General features: G+C 32.5%; 2 protein-coding genes and 1 long non-coding RNA gene across 4 annotated transcripts in view; 1 reads left to right on the top strand and 2 right to left on the bottom strand.

Annotated features, from left to right (window-relative positions):
- Positions 1 to 67: 67 nt before the first annotated feature.
- On the bottom strand, positions 68 to 4,177 carry LOC106677959 (uncharacterized). Of its 2 annotated transcripts, XR_010842658.1 has the most exons (5): positions 3,957 to 4,177; positions 2,903 to 2,999; positions 2,594 to 2,817; positions 1,626 to 1,844; positions 68 to 282 (listed from the first exon to the last, which is right to left on the bottom strand). XR_010842658.1 is itself a non-coding variant. In XM_014416186.2 (4 exons), exons 1-4 carry the CDS (start codon positions 4,038 to 4,040, stop codon positions 112 to 114), a joined length of 576 nt encoding a protein of 191 aa, XP_014271672.1. In that variant the 5' UTR covers positions 4,041 to 4,176; the 3' UTR covers positions 68 to 111. The 2 variants fall into 2 exon arrangements, 1 of the variants encoding a protein (XP_014271672.1); XM_014416186.2 differs by lacking the exon at positions 1,626 to 1,844 and having other exon boundaries at positions 3,957 to 4,176.
- Positions 4,178 to 9,668: 5,491 nt separating this feature from the next.
- Positions 9,669 to 17,227, bottom strand: part of LOC136795109 (uncharacterized) — a 65,158-nt gene continuing 57,599 nt past the window's right edge. Inside the window, exon 4 of the long non-coding RNA XR_010842657.1 lies at positions 9,669 to 10,436. This is a non-coding gene — a long non-coding RNA (uncharacterized lncRNA). The remainder of the gene's footprint in view (positions 10,437 to 17,227) is intronic.
- Positions 15,299 to 16,333, top strand: LOC136795111 (uncharacterized). The gene is made up of 2 exons (XM_067044670.1): positions 15,299 to 15,389; positions 16,163 to 16,333. Exons 1-2 carry the CDS (start codon positions 15,299 to 15,301, stop codon positions 16,312 to 16,314), a joined length of 243 nt encoding a protein of 80 aa, XP_066900771.1. The 3' UTR covers positions 16,315 to 16,333.

The raw sequence follows: 17,227 nt of genomic DNA, 5'->3' as shown, positions 1-17,227 counted from the left end.
TACCATTATTAAAAGCGTACAGGGGAAAACTAGGAATCTTTTTTACAACAGGAATAGAACTAAAATATAAACGAATAAAAAAAATATATAATTATTAACAAAATAAAAACATCATTTAGTTTTATTTCTCCTATGAGTAACTCTTTCCCACCCATCATCAGGCTGACCATTAGGTTCTGTTATAGCAGAAACTGGCATTTCTATAGAATCTTCATAAGATAAGTTACTTTTAACAGAGATGAGTTGACGAGGAGGAGGATGGGGAGTAGTCACTCTGACAATCTAAAAAAAAAAAAGATAAAAGTAATGTAAAGTATCAAGAATAAAATATCAGTATCAATAATATATGAGGTAAAATAGACAAAAAGGAGAAGCACAATCATAAAATGGTTTGGCACAACTGATAAAAAAAATTGTAAATAGTTCTATTTGCAGCTATTCAATATTACAAATACAATCGTAACATTAAACTGCTGCAAACACCTGTATTGCCCACAAGGCAGGGTAAGGTGAAAATAAATAAATAAAAATCATGATCAATAATGATGCAATCAAAACTAATACCTCGACAAATATTTTTATGATAATTAAGTAATTACTAGTTTCAAAATTATAATGAACAAGTAGTTGTCACATTGGTTAGACCATTTACATTGCTATATATTTTTAACATATAAATTAAAATTAATATTTGTCAATGCTAATAAATAGTAAACATGCTACACCTAGAGGTTTGTTGGTCAGGAGTGAAGGTATCGAAAAGACCTAATATTTAGAAAGAACTATTCCAAACTAAGTGTGTTCTCAAAATGTAAATGGTCACTGAGTCTGCCTGCCTAGAAAGGCGGGTTAGCTCTGTGTGAGTGGTTAACCCCGCCCTCTCTCTACTCCGACTATTTTGCTCCTCCCAAAAAGGTCATCGACTCATCTTGTCATTATCTCTCAATTAAACAAGGAGTGAAAAGCCAAGTCCCCCAAAGTGTGGGTTTGATTCCTACCTGGGACAGTTAATATTTGATTTTCGGGGGTCCCAAGAAATGAATCTTGAAATGGTTAGTAAGCCACAGGAACTCAGATAGCTACCAGAGATTAGAAAAAGGGACCACCAAGCTTACTTGCCAGACTAGATCCCCCTACCAGATATACCAACAATAACAATACCAATGAATATAGTGCTAATTATGTACTTAAGTACCAACTTGAAGCTGTTTAATTTACGCCCAATCCTTTGGCGCATTCAGCAATTTCAACCTAATAATCAAATGAACATCAAAAACAGGGCATCCAGTAGATTGGACAGTTACTGGGCAAAATACTTAAGTTGTAAAGGAGCCTGCCTCACATTAGTGCAGAATCAATTTTGATTCTGAAAGCTTGCTTGGAGGTGTTCATAGATTAATGGTCACCTTTCACATTGATGGTTAACAAACAAAAATAGCTAAGTAATCAACTAATGATGTAAAAATATTTAGTGAGTTTCAGACTCTATCATAGTTTATAAAACTAAAAGATAGACATTGATGTTCCAGTCATATCAAGTCATAAAATCCTTCTATCACAGACATACTGAGTCATGTGAATACATGATTAAGGGGATAGATTACCCATGATGGAAACAACTTTACCTCAACTAGGTCACTCACTATCTCAGTATTCTTCCAAGGTACTGATCAATGCAGCAGTCAGCAGATGAAACGGAGAGTACCTGTCTAGGACAGCTGCTAGTCAAACATGGGAGAGTCACTGACGTTTCCATCAACTTCAACATCCTGTCTGCAGTCAGCTTAGCTTCCTCCTGACAAAGCATGGCAATTGGCCAGAACCAAACGCAGCTTGGCTGGTAGCTGTAGAAGTTTATAAAAGCAAACTACTACAAATAGAATGACAAATTAAATTAATAAAAATTTTTTTAAATTTTTGCACTACGATTTTAGAAAATCATATTAAAAAGAATGAAACAAAACAATAAGCAAGTGAATCAGTCCTGTAAATTATAAAACAAAGCCAATTAAGCAAAATCAGTCTAAAAACATATTTTTTTATTTTTGCTGGAAAAACGGATGAATAAAATCTAGGAAAAAAAGTAATGAGAGGGCCAATACATTCGAAGATTTTGAAACTGGAAGGTAACAGCCTTGAAGGATTGGTTTTTATCCTCAAAAGCAGTTGCACTGTCATATGAAGATTTACAAAAATTTGTGAGAAAAGGACTTCATTATGAGTGACTTCTGGTTTGGAACTCTCAGAACTATACCAAGCACAACAAAGAGCTCCATAAGATGGAGTTCCTTAGATCATCTAACCTGATAAATAAAAGACTAGATAGCATTATCGGATCTTGGTTATTATATTTAACATACTGAACACTGTTTTTTTAACATCTTAGCCAAACAGGTAAAGGTTTGTTTTGGTGTTACATTAACTTGTTAAAGGAAAGAAAATCGGCAGGAATGATCTACCTAATAATTTTAACAATAATGGTTAAAACACAGTAAATGAAGAGTTGAGTTTGAGAGAAAAATTTTCAGGCCTATAATACATTTTATAATTGAAAAAAAAAATTAAAAAAATTATCTCATAAATAAATAAGTACCTCATCTGGATTGTATTCTTGGTTAGAAAATATACTATTCTTTTCCTTCAAATGCTGAATGGCACTGGATAACTCCTCTCTTTTGTTGCATGATAACAAATTGTAGTAATTGACCAGTTCATTAATTATTTCTTCACAGGAATTATCCTCTACGTATGTATTGAACTTGAGATCGATGTAATCTTCCACATTGTCAATACAATCCATTAACTCAACATTAGAATCTTTAAAAAAAACAAAAAAAAAAAAAGATTAAATAAATAAAAAAGTTAAATAATACCTAACAATTGAATGCATATTTTTCATTACATATAATTTGCTGTATACAGTTGATAAGTAATTCAAGCAATCCTTCAACTTTTTGGTTTCTTATTTGGACAGAATCTTCACTGTGGGCGATCAATAACTTGAAACAGATATAATAATAATTTTTAAAACATTGTAATTATAGATTAATAATAAATAATATAAAAGTAAAAAACTAACTGGAAATAAAATTAGAATTGTCGGAGTGAACTTCTAGTTATGTCTGAAACTACGCAAAATAACCCACAGTACAACAAGTGGGTCTGTGAGACGCTTTTAGATATATATTACCATTAGATATTCAGGTGTCCTTACTTAATTTTCGAAAAGTGATAACACTTACCATATAAATTAATAAATAAGTGCAGCATTAAAAACATAGTATATTGAACTATGATTCAATGTAAAAATTAAACAATTAATATTACTGACTCTGACAGACACACCGATAGTCATGGGTTATATAGATAAACTTGTGATGATGAACAAGAAAATTTAAAAAAATAAAACCTGTATCATATACATTATATGTATATATAAAACTATGCCAATCAAAACAAATGGCTTTGAAATAGAAAAAAGGGTACAATATTTTTTTTTTTATATATAGGGAGATGGTCAGGGTTGCGGTCAAAGGAGAAGTAAACTATTTTTATTTCTCCTTTGACCGCAACCCTGGCCATCTCCCTATATATCAATTTTTACAGTCAACTATACATATATATATATAGAATATTTTTTTTTGTTTTAATTTACTGATATATTAAGAAATTAGCATTATAATTCATTAGAAGACGGAAAAAATTGTACTAAAGGCCTCCTAATTTAATTCTTTACCTAATTATGATTAAGACCCTCATTTTAAGTAGAAATGACCAGTAAATTGGAGTCACATAAACTATATATTATTTGTCAAACTATGATATGAAAACATTCCTCGACTGAGAAAAATAAATTTTTTATAATTCATTACACATTATATAACTGCTATTGAGGATGATATGTTTTAAGACTAAATTTAAATCGTGAAAAGGACAGAAATGTAATAGCAAATTACCTTTAAAGCGAACCAATTGTTCATTAAAGTAGCAGTGAAAAAACGAAATTCTTCGTCCAAAGTAAGTGGTGTTTTGTTAGACATAATATAAATCAGATACGGTCACAAATAAACACTATTGTCCTCTTCAAACCAGACTCAAGCAAATTTATGAGAAAGAACCTAAAAACTAAAAAGCATGGGTGGAAGGTTTTATGCCAGTTATAAATACTCTACAAAGAGCTAGGAAATGATGGTTTCTTTGAATGAATTAAATTTTAGTTATAAATAATAATTGAAATGGGGATACCTAAATACCTGTTTGAATTATACATTACTGGACCCCATATTTCTGACTTTATACTTACTTTGAACATACTAGTTCATTTATTCAGTACCATTTTCCATTGCCAAATATTACATATTTTGAAAAAAAAAAAAAATTGGAAGAGCAACATATTTTCCTGTCATAGATGTAGTATTAGCATAATACCAAATAGAAATGAATCTAGAATCTCTTCCATGAAGAAAGAATTATAAATCTCACATATGCCCTTCAGTTTAAAAATTGCTCCACCTACATTTCTAAGTACTACGAATAAAATAATTGGAAAAATCTCGAAATGCACTTGTACATACCGCTGTTTTGGTTGAATAGTGGCACATCTGTAAAAAAAAAAAAAAAAAAAAAAAATATTTTTTACGTTTTTCAAAGATATCCTTAATAAGTCTATCTATCAGGACTTTGTATTTGGGAACTTTTGTCGAGAAATGTTTTCTCTCAAACCTTCTTCGGGGCTCGGAATCCAAGCAACGCAATATCAGGCAAAATGATATGAAGTCATCCGTATTAGATTTTCATTTACTGAAATGAATTGATGCTTTCACCAACTGTAGTCAGTGAATGTTTTAAATTTACAACAAAGCTGATGATGAGACAAGCTATGATTCTTGTAGATGATGATAGATATCAGATTCTTTGGTAGTAAACAAAAAAGTATTATAAGAGACAAGTCAATAAGAGATTCTTCTCCTAAAGAAGTAAATTCTGATGGAGCCTTGGCTCTAAATGGGTCTTAATTCCGTGTGACTCATTATCTGCTTCAAAGTATTTTTCTAACTTTTTTATAAGCTCTAATAGGTGAGTAAAAAAAAATGGATTTTATATTGCAAGACAAATTAATTTCATTGGAGGTTACAAACTAGCGAAAACAATCACTAATAAGCTCTTCATTAATTTTTATTTTTCATAGTACACTTGGGGAATCACTGTCCTAACATCAACAATCGGAGAATGACACCTAAAAAATAGATAAATTTATAACAAATAATAAAAAATTTCTTTGTTAATTCCATATACTTTTGACACTCAGTATAAAGGGAAACATTACATGAATAACTTCAGCTAATGAAAAAATAAACTCTTTTTAATTTTTAGTACATTGCCTTGTCCAAAAACAGTACTGGTAGATAACTGATCAGAATTTAAAGAAGGACTAATTGAAAACTTTATAGAACAATATCGAAATACACTATCTTTCTCAGAAGCTAAGAGGGATAAGCCTATCTGGATAATTCAACTGCAGATGTTACCCCAAAGGATACGATCTACAGACATTACTTGCTGAATCTCTTTTAATTATATCTCTCCAAAGCATCACACTGATTCTTTCTAGCAGAAATTTTGTTAAGTAGTCATTTATTGTACTTTAAACAGGGGGCGACGGTAGCAGGGTGGCAACGCGCATGTCTACCTACCCAAAGGTTTGTGAGTTCGAGCCCGGCCCTATCCGGGATTGTTTCAAGCATAAAATTATACAAAACTCACTCACAGCCTCCCCCGGGCATTTGCGGGTCCCATTAGCCAATAGGTGTCACTCACAAAAAATAGACGTGGGAGTGACGAACCCACCCTACAAAAAAACACGTCAAGAAACGCGATGTATTTCCTAATACATGACTTGGACCTCCATGGTCTGTCGCCCTATAATAATAATAAATAATCATTTATTTACTTTAAACAGGCTTCTAGTTTTTTTTTTTAGTTTTATAGGTTTTCTAAAATTTGTCATTGAGTAATTTTTGTCCAGCTTGAGCTGCACTTTGATGTTAAATTTATATACTTAATTCAATAATATTAATTTGTTTTTGTGCTTGCTTCATAAGGGTGTTGATGCACTAGGTAGTACCCAGGAAACCTTATCAGTTTCGTATACTTTTAACTTTAAATGTAAAAACCAAGGCAATGCCTATGACTGTTGCTGCAGCAGCTAAAACTGTGTGGCAAAAGTCAACATGAGAGTTGCTTCACTAACATCATATGTACAATGAACTATCACGTAATAGGCAGTATTTTTTTCATCTGGATCTTTGTTGGAGGTGTAAGGATAAGAAAGAATCGACCCCAGTAATTTTAGCATTTCGTGTAACTCGTGCTAAGTTTTACAATGATTTAAATACAGTGTAACATGGTTAAGTGAGCCTTGGATCAATCAAATACAAACTAATATAACTGATTTCTTTAAACCATAAGTTTTGTGTCGTTTAAAAAAATGAAAGCACGTATATATAAAAACATGGAACATGCATTTTGTTATAAACATATTTACCTCTTTGAATGAAAAACGGTCCATTCCGACTTCTTTTAGCCGGACCCTCTATAAATAAGACCACTATTATTTTAAACCTGCCTATTTGGAAATCTAGGTTAATGAAATACTTTTTTAAGAGAAAAAAATATCCTAGGTCCCTTGAGATTCCAGTTATACAGGTTATACTGTAGCTGCTTTTTTACTTACAGTTTCAAAACCTCCAAAATGGGGACCATTTTTAGCAACTTCCCTATTGTATACTTATTGACTAGAAGTTGATGTACCATATCTTCTTACATGGAAAGTGGAGGATTGTTCCGTAATAATGCAATCCATATTCTTTCAACTTTTACTTTTGAAACTGGAATGTAAATTGCTGTAATCCATCAGAACTCAGAACACATGTACAAAAATAGTAAAATAATAAATGAATGGGAATTTAACGGTAGACTAACTTGTGAAATTAGCCAAGCAATCTGGGGTAGTACAAAAACAAGTCACTAAGCTTTCACACAACTAGTAATATTGATTTAGTTGGTGGGAATAAAGATATGAAATCAAAAACTGGGATTTGTCTGTATTGCTTGTTTTCTCAATGGCATTATAGGTCCCTCCAGTTCTACATATGAAATATGAGAGGATAGCAGCACTAGACACTGCACAGTTTCTCTATTACTAGTTAGGAGACATATTAAACTTAAAATAGATACTGGGAGCGATGTAACTGCTTTAAAATCAAATTATTTCAAGGTAAACGAAAATTTAATTCCAAGCAAGAAAATATTAACAACTCCTGATTCGTTTCAACTAAGAAAGATCAAAAACCTTAGGGTATAAATCATTAATGATTGTGCAAAGAGTATTAGCTTGATGGGCTTCAGTGACCTTTCTTGGGTAGAGATGGGGTGGATGAATTATGGTTATCTTAAAAATTAATGAAATTTGTGATGAAGATGAAGGGAATTGTCGAAGTGGGAACTGATTGGTCTAACCCCCAAATATCAAATGCAGACAACAAAATTGCTGCCTGGAAAGTAGGAAAGCCCATCAGAAGTGACAATGAGGTTAATAGAGGTACAGGGCTGCATATTAAAGAGTAGGAACAGTCCTAAAGAGGGAAAGGGAAGAAAATGAAGGGGTTATTCCAGAAGACATGAAAAGACTGAACATAATGGCCGGGATAATCTCAAATTTTATTAGGCAGCATCTCGAGAGGAAAACATTTCCTAAGAAAGTAAAAAATAAATAAATTCGCTTGTCTAACATAATAACAGGATTTGAGGTGCAATGGAAAATTATCCCTGAAATAGTAGTTGAAATTATAAATGAGAAAACTAGGATAGTAATAAAGAAGGTCTCTGAAATAGCAGCGCCTGTGGTGGCTGAGGCAATAGGTGTCTGTGCCATCAATTAGCGTCAAAGGAAGGAGGGGGTTTTCACATCTCTGAATAGGGTTCAGGATATAAGAGGACCTGACGATACTGAAGGAGTAAGATAATATCCTCTACTACATGGTAGCAAAAAGAGTGTAGGAGAGAAAAAAGTATGTCCCTCCTCAGCTGATTGAAAAGAAGATGGAAACAGGGAAAGGAGGATAACCTTCTAAGAAAAAGAGTATAAATTAATATGAGAAAGTGGCACCAGCCTAGAGGCCTCAACTAAGCCCTTTACGGGCCTGGAACTAAGTAACAAACACATCAAGGAATGTGATGGTTGAAAAAGATGAAGGGGAAACACAACTCTGGAAGGTCAGGCAAAACAGAAAGAGAAAGGAGGTCAATGATCAACTCCTGAGGTGGAATGGATTAAAAAAAGAAGAGAGAAGAAATTAACCTTCCCTGGCATTCTTGCAATACTATATTTGTCTCAATCTTGCAACAAAATGCCTCAGACTGGTGATATTAATTGTAGCATAATTAGAGCCTGTGGTAATCCTGCTTGCAAAGGAAAAGATTTAAGTGGTTTTTGTGGAAGAGTTCGGATGCTCAAATTATTGTGTATCAATATATATGATCTATACAATATATCAAAAAATGTATATATTTTGATTTATGTGCAAATAATATATAATATTCTTTATAACTATTTTTCTAATATTCCGATTTAGGAGTTTTTTCCTTTTTCATTTTGGTCATAATTTAATTTTAATTTTAACAGGACAAATCGAGGATTTCAACAGCTACAAATCTTCACAAGAGGACATAGAACGTTTTGAAAAAAAAAAAGGCTGTAAATCAATGCAGTAGTTCAAAAGTTTATTGTGTACAAACATTCAATACACAAAGGAATAAAATTCACAATAGAAAAACCTATTAATAATATTGATAATGATGAGGGATAGTTGACCGTGGAAGAATGAATCTTATATGAGAAGATGGTTGGGGGGTGCGGTCAAAATATAACACAAATAAGTTGAAATAACTTAAACTAGGCACAATTAAATAAGTTATTTCAACTTATTTGCATTATATTTTGACTGCACCATCCAACCATCTTCTCCTCATATAAATAATATTATCAGATCTAGGGATAAAATAATATGGTCAATAATAATTAAAATTTAGAGCTTTTAGAACCATAAAATAAAAATGTAATCATGTCATTTTGAATTATCATTCATCAAAACAATATTATATTTAATACATATTACAATAAAAAACTTAGAAATTAATTGACTAATATGAAATAAATATTTGAGAACAAAGAAAAAAAATAGGTACTATATACAAAATAAATTTCAAACAATGGTCAAATAAGAACTATATAGGAGAAACATCACAAAAATAAGGTTAATAACCTTAAAAATTTTAAAACAACTGCATTAGCCAAACATAGTACATTGAATAATTACAATAAATTTTAATAATGTTGAAATTTTAATTAAGCACTAGCAATAAACCATAGAATGTGGAAACAAATAAATTCAATTTACATCACTGCCAATGTTAAGTAAGAAATAATTTTTCACTAAAATGTCTTTTTAAATACATTTAGTAACTGACAAAATATAAAAAATCACAAAATATATAAAACAAATACTCAACAAGCAGATAAAAAAAATGGTTATCATGACAAGATTAATATAACTAATAGGTAAGAGAATAACAACTGAATTTGACCTGTCAAATTGATTAAAATTAAATAATTATGTTAATATGAAAGTATAAGACATAAATCTATTATACATAGTTTTTACAAAAATGTATCATAAATAATTTTATTGCTGATGATTTCAATTCATTTTTAGTGTGACTTATAATTAAATGTTGGTTCTGAGAATGAACTAATGTCTGAAATGTGAACAGTTTTAAGAAAATTAAAATGAACTTCGAAGAATGTATAAATATTTGTTATTTTAATCATTTTTAAAAATAATATTCATTAGCCAAACGTCTGTGTAGGGAGCGTAGGTGATCAATATTCCGTGCAGAGTTGGCATGCTGGAGAGCTCATAACATATGCATGAGATTGGATAGTCATATCTTGTTTTCAATCTTGATCAGTATTCCTTAGCAGGTTACGTTGATCCATTAATTTCCTGCATACTTTATTTGCGCTTTGGGTGAATGGACTGAGGGATGACTGAGATTCCCAGCTTTGCCAATCTGTTGGCCATTTCATTACCATAAAGGTTAATATGTCTGGAAATCCATCGGAATTTCAACTGCCTGAATTCAGGAGCCTCATTTCCACATTACACTATCAGAAATACTTCTTTAAAAAAAAACAAAAAAACTAACAAAATTAAAACATTTATTTTTATTCTTCCATGAGGGCCTGTTTCCCAATTATCAGGTTGACCACCCATCAGGTTCATATATTAAGGTAGAATTTGATGATTTGTAGAATCTTTCAAAGACACATTATTTTCTGCAAGATGGGCCAATGAGATGATTAATGGGTCTCGTCACTAAACATACAAATAATAGTATAAAATACCATAATTTGAACATCATCGGTATTATGTATATAAAAAATATATAAATATACTAATAATTTGATACACAATTCGTTACAACAATAAAGAAATTAATTTTTTATAATTCTTATATGAAAGTGTATTAATTATATTGATTCTGAATGAACTTGAAAACTGAAATCTTAAAAATCCTTTCAAAAGCATAAGTATTTCTTTTGATCTTATCTGTAATCATTTGTATCTGTATCATCCATAAAAAGTGAATACTTTAAAAAAAATCAATATTGAAAAATGAATTTTCTCAATATTTGTTTTCTTAATTTCATCATAAAAATACAGATTTAATACAATTTTAACAGATTTCCACTTCTCACTGTAAGTACCTAATACTGAATAGTTTTAAAATTAAAATTATCATACTTTATAGATGATCTGATATCCAAAGTAGTGAAATCTTTTAAGTGATACAATAATACAGGAAACATAATAACAGAATATAAAATGGAAGATCGCTGATTGACAGTGTGCAATATTAAAAGGAAAATGGTCTGGGTGCGGTCAAATAAAAACTCAAATAGTCGAGAAACTATTTATTATGAGCCAACGTTTCCAACATGTTGCAAGGCTAAAAAAAGATACAAACAGTTAAATGATGTAAACATAAATGAAAAATTAAAAAAGAAGAACAGAGAAAAGTAAAAATTAATTAAGAATAATAAAAGTTTTTAGACAATTAATGAAAATGGAAATAACAAGATAAAAAAAGAAGAAATATAAAATACAGTACACATAAAAGATGGAAAAAGGGGAATAAAAGTAAAATCAAGAATAAAGGAAGATAATGAATAAGATAGGAAAAGTACCTTTCAGACAGAGGTCAGTGCAAAAGTGAAAGATCAATAGGATGCAATATTTTGTGTTTAACTATTTGAGTTTTCCTTTGACTGCACCCTGACCATCTTCCTTTTAAGAATAAAAAATGTTTCAAACAAATAGTGAATGTTTTTGTTTTTGCTTAGATATATTTTATTTCACCAACAAATTCTATAAAAGATTATATTTTGAGACTGCAGAATTGATAAGTTAATAAACGTATGATTTGATATCAGTAATTTTCAAGTCTATAAGATATTTTCAAAGTTAAAATAATGACAAATTTGTATTATAATTACCAAATCTGGGTTGTTATTCTTCATAAAGAATATACTCCTGTTTTCCTTTAAATGGTGAATGTCAGTGAATTATTTCACCTTTCTGTTGAATATTAATAAATTATAGTGATGGAGGAGTTAGTATACCACTCTTTCAAAGGAGAAATCTACGTATTGAATTTGAAATCAATTTAATCTTCCAAATTTTTAATACACTTGGTTAATTGACTCTTAGCAACATATATTAAATAAAAACAAAAAGTTAATAATATATAATAATGAAAGACACTTTTTCATTATACATAGTTCCTCTTATAATGTTATAAAACATGTAAATATTTTATAATACTTTAACGTTTGTTAAATGATCAATATAAAGTAAATTAATAACATCAAAATCCATAAGAAACCAGAAAATAAATAACAGCAATAATATACCCCGACAATGTTTATTGTTTGTCTATAACAATTGAGATGACTTTATTAAGAAGAATTAATCAGTGAATTGGTGTGAAAAGCATGTGAAGTACAAAATTATTTGACAGTAAATTTTCATGATGAAGGTAAAGTCCTTTTTAAAGAGAAAATAAAATAAGACTCTTCATGTAGTGTTTAGTATAGTTCGGCATGGTTAGGACCAGAAGCCTCTTACAACAAAGTATTCTCCTACAAATTTCTGACAGAACTTCTTATTAAGTAAAAAGATAAACTTTCCTTCTGTTTGCTTCTTTCCCCCTTTAGGGCCCATTATCAAAGTTGACATGGTCATCTAATGTAAAGCTAGAATACCAATAAACATCCTGAAATCAGACTCAGGCAATCTATCTAAAGTGCGTGATTATCAATGTAAGGAAGACTCCATTACATAGATAATGAAGCATGGGGCCCAGGGACTAGTTATTGAGGGTGGGGAGATGGCCATTTGGGCTAGATAATACAGTCAGTTTAACACTTCTGGAATTGATTTTGGAAGTGCTAAACAATTAAGGAACAAAAACTGACAAAGACTACTCCAATGGGAGACATTGGTTCAGACAAAATGAAAAACGAAATTGTTCTTACAAGCAGTGTCCTAATACTACTTACATGTATATAAAATGTAAGAAATCAATTTGCTTTGTACGCCCTCGCCAAATGTGTGTTAGTTGTTTGCAAAAAATGTGTGCTAGTGTTTGATTGAGATTTAGTATTTTTATTGTTCACGAATCAGACAAACAAGGAGACTGGTTTGTTCCTTTTTCCGAGTTATAACGACATTATTTCAATCATTTATGAAGTTAAGTAACTGTACAAGTATATTAACTGATTTCATACTTATACTAACAAAGTCGCTAACATTTTTGTGATGTCTATAGAGTGATTTTGCAGTTCTTTTCAAATTGTCAGATTTTCTTAGAAATCTTTTCATTTTTCACGAATAAAAAAGTTTACTTAAGTTTTCCCATCCATTTTAGAAACACATTTTTTTTTTTTTACTATATTTAAGGAACAGAATGAAAAAATAGTGATGGGGGGAGGTAGGTGTCTACACTACACTCAACTGAAATAAGATATACTACTACTTATTTATATTAGTATGGATATTTACATAATCCGATATTTTCAGCACTTTTTTGAGTTTGTATAAAGTCGGGGTCGGTGGTCTCATTTTCTGATGCTCACCTACCGCGGACACCGGGAGATTCTGAAGACGCCGCGACTGGGATGCCGCTTGATATTACCTATCGTGGCATGCAGGCCAGGACCTGGCTTGCCCCTACTACTACGCCACCGCCGATGACATGCTGGCCAGTCTCTGAGGGAGAAGCAACGTTTTTACGACCACCGAAGAACATGATCTTCACCATTTCGCCTACTGTCCTACCTGGACGAGGGAAGCGGCAAAAGGACGCAGAAGTAACCGCAGCAGCGAGACTTCCAACAGTGACCGGATAAGCCATTATTCCATTACCTATGAGACCACCTAAGTTTTGTTCTTAGATTATAATAATTCGCATTAAACTAACATAATAACCACAATCTGCCCCTTCAGGGAATTAATATTTGAATTTATTGAAATATAAGTGTTAATCAATACGCAGAAATTTCTCATGATTCAAACCCTCTTTTCCACACTAATCAAATACAATCGGGGTTCCTGGAGTAAGGCATGGAAATGTCCCGATGTAAACACTCATCACTAGCGGAACTGCTACCGGTGGGTTTGTCTGAGATAGATTTAGGGAATTGGATTAGCACTAATGCCCATGAAATTGCAGGTATAGAGAGCCGAAGTAAAGACAACAATTTTGAGAATTAGCCTCTAAAGCGATATCTAAAGGTCAGGGGTTTCGGCATCGCTTATGTATCGGCGAGGAAAAAAAACAAAAAAAAAAACAGGAATAAGAAGTGACACGTCTGCGTCTGTGTGTTATTTTAATATTTTCTGTAATCAGCATTTAAGATGTCATTTTTGTTATACAAAAATGTGTTGTTTGAATGAACCAACTTTGCAAACCAGTCAAACATTTTATGAAGCGAATATTGGTGTTCCGATCTGTGAACAGGTCTCGACTCAAGCACAGCTTCAGATTCTTAAGGGTTTTCGTTGAGATCTAATATTTTTGAGGGATAGAATTTTATGCTATAATTTATTTATTTTTTCCATCTATAGAGAAATTCCGCCACTTCTAATCGAACATGCGTCTGCAGTCTTAAAAAACAGCAGCTTAATAGAAAATGAGAATTACATTGTGAATGAATAGCATTTTTACAAGGCCATCAGGACACTTGAATTACATAAACTCAATTGTTCCGAAAGCAATAATGGATACATCGAACTGATATTATCCAGTGTTGCTGGCATGTTATGGAAAATGGAATTCCGATGTCGTCGTAGGGAGCCAACCCAATGAGAAATCACCTTCAACAGCCAGAAAAAGTGATAATCTGACACTCACAAAAAAAACTGTTTGGGGTTTTGCATCGATCGGATCAGGGCATGAGAACATGGAAGAAGTTCTAACCTCGATGAAAATAAAACCTGTCTGCGCGAAAACATTCAGAAAATGTGAATCCAAGCTTCAGGTAAGAAATTTAATTAGTCTGATTCATTTTTTATAGTAGACTATTTCTCATATTGGAATAAATCAATTGATCGTAAGTGTAGCGAGACACTGAGGTTTGGTTTTTTTTTTTTTCCCCCCATCAGTGCAGTAAAAGTTCCCTCATGGAAGTACTCTCATAGTAAGTTCACAAAATGGCTCGCCCTCTGATTTTAAAAAACATTCTGCTTCAAGAAGTAGTCCATCAAACCCTAAATACGAACCCTGGGTCCTATCCCTGTTACCATAGATTGATGCTCTGATTTACATTTTAGTATTATATGTTTTGTTGTTTCAGAAATGGCGGGATATGCTTTTTGAAAGCATGAGCGAAGCAGGTAGAGCAGAAAGAGACCTCGCAATCTGATGTGGGGATATCACAGATACTAGTATACATTTTACAACAGTTATCATAGACGGTGGTTGGTCCCACCGCAACCATGGACATCGCTATACAGCCAACAGCGGTGTTGCATGCGTCATTGGAGTAAAAACAAAAAAACTTTTATACTTGGGAGTCTGAAATGAATATTGCAGTATGTGGGAATACCGGAAAACCAAAAATCTCGATCCCGGTCACGAGAATTGCTTCAAAAATTGGGATGGACCCTCAGCATCAATGGAGACTGACATGCTCGTGAAATCGCTTCAACGAAGAAAAGAGCTACATGGTCTAGAGTGCCAAATCCTTGTCGGAGATGGTGACTCCAGTGTGTATTTTAAACTAAAAACTTCCGTTTCGTATGGTTGAGCAATTGAAAAAATTGAATGTCCAAATCACGCAATAAAAAACTATACAAAGCGTCTGTTTGCCACTCAGAAGGAATCATTGGAAATGAAAAAAAAAACAACATTTAATAAAAATATTATTAAGAGATTAAAGACTGCAGCTAGCGCAGCAATAATTCACCATTGCGAAAACAATGATGTGAACTCCCTGAAGGGCGAACTAAGAAATGGCCCACATCATGTTTTCGAAATCCACATCAGTTGTAAGCCATATTTTTGCACAAAATCCGGTGAGATAACCGAGCTGGACGAAGTACAAAAAACGCTTGTGATAAAGCTCGTTTTGTTTTGGAGCCGTTGATAGCCAAAAGCAAAAGCTCTCAGCTAGTCACCAACATGACAAGCAACGCTGCAGAGAATATCACTTTGGTGGCAAAACGACCAAGCAATACCAGGCTATGAAAACGGTATCCAATAAAAGCCCCGCTGTTATAGTAAAAAGGACTGGTGAAAAGAGAGAAAGAAAAATAATTTCCTGCAGAAGATCTCTTTTTTTATCTCGACTGAAAAAAAACAAACAGACCAAGAGCCAAAACATATAAGGAACAGGCAAGGAAAATTGAATCAGGTTCTCATGATTATGGCGAAATGGCAATGCAGCTGGACATGGAAGAAAATGAGAAGCAGGCTTTGAAAGTACAAAAGCTCAAATAACTTTCTCTAAGCGCTGAAGAAATAGCCGTATTATAAATTAATACAAAGGAACAGAGAGAAAACGAAAAATGGCACGCAGAAAGAAAGGATAGGATTACTGCTTCTAATTTTGGGCTTGTTTGTAAGAGACGCTCTTCATCCAAATGGTCACGTGTTGCTAAAAAGCTGCTATACGACCAATATCGTTCGTGAGCGGTGGAGTACGGAACTGAAAATGAGCTGAAAGCGAAAAATTTATATCGATAAAAATACTTTAAAACTAAAAAAAAAAAATGATATATATAAGTTCATGGCCAGCTCCAAATTACGGCCCAAAACACATGCTATTTTGTAGTTTGGACTCTCAATGATTTACACTATGAAATTATTAAACGCGGCAAAATATATCATAATAATAATATTGTCAAACAGACAAAAATGAGAAGAAGAGATGCTTTAGCTAGAAATATCTTCAGGTTAATAACCCTGACAGGTCACCGGAAGATAAGGAGGAGAGCAGAAAATATATTTCTTGTTTGAATAAATTAAATATTACAGAAAAAAAACGTCTTACAGAAGAGTCTTCTTCAAGGGACAGTCTATATCACCTGAACGAAGTAGAAAATATGCATGAAGATACTTCGCCGATGATGGATCAAGAAGACGATAAATCCACCCAATCTCAGAAAAGAAGAAATATGGGAGACATATTAAAAGAATTCATTTTGTTCTTAATGACCTTCTCGACTCTATAATACCTCTCTTCTCACAAGACATAATTTTCATTACAAAAATCTCTTCCTGGTCCTCAATCCTGACAGAATCCCCGAAATCCTATCAGCTTTTAACTCCTACCACCCTCGTCTTCGGTTTACTGTTGAAGGTGAAATTGACCATTCCCTCCCTTTTCTTGACCTACTTATTATCAGAAATTCCGATGGCTCCCTATCCACTAATTGGTATACCAAACCCACTTATTCTGGTAGACTCCTCAACTATTTTTCTCAACACCCTTATCACCAAATTATTAATGTTGCTAAGAATCCACCGATCCTTTTCTCTTTCTGACCATCAATACCACCAGACCAACATACAACGTATTAAACAGATCCTATTTAACAACAAT

This window comes from Halyomorpha halys, unplaced genomic scaffold (genome assembly GCF_000696795.3).
Source record: "Halyomorpha halys isolate HHAL.00 unplaced genomic scaffold, Hhal_1.1 Scaffold115.1, whole genome shotgun sequence".
Taxonomy (NCBI): domain Eukaryota; kingdom Metazoa; phylum Arthropoda; class Insecta; order Hemiptera; family Pentatomidae; genus Halyomorpha; species Halyomorpha halys.
Note: the sequence above shows the minus strand (reverse complement) of the source record. Positions and strands in the feature narration are given on the sequence as shown.

What these genes read in the sequence shown, in the direction of transcription:
- LOC136795111 (XM_067044670.1), top strand. Translation starts at nt 15,299, where the DNA reads ATGGAGACTGACATGCTCGTGAAATCGCTTCAACGAAGAAAAGAGCTA. An exon ending in TGTCGGAGATGGTGACTCCA is followed by an intron (nt 15,390 to 16,162) that starts GTGTGTATTTTA and finishes TATTATAAATTA; the next exon opens with ATACAAAGGAACAGAGAGAA.
- LOC106677959 (XM_014416186.2), bottom strand. Translation starts at nt 4,040, where the DNA reads ATGTCTAACAAAACACCACTTACTTTGGACGAAGAATTTCGTTTTTTC. An exon ending in ACAATTGGTTCGCTTTAAAG is followed by an intron (nt 3,000 to 3,956) that starts GTAATTTGCTAT and finishes ATCTGTTTCAAG; the next exon opens with TTATTGATCGCCCACAGTGA. An exon ending in CTGTATACAGCAAATTATAT is followed by an intron (nt 2,818 to 2,902) that starts GTAATGAAAAAT and finishes TTTTTTTTAAAG; the next exon opens with ATTCTAATGTTGAGTTAATG.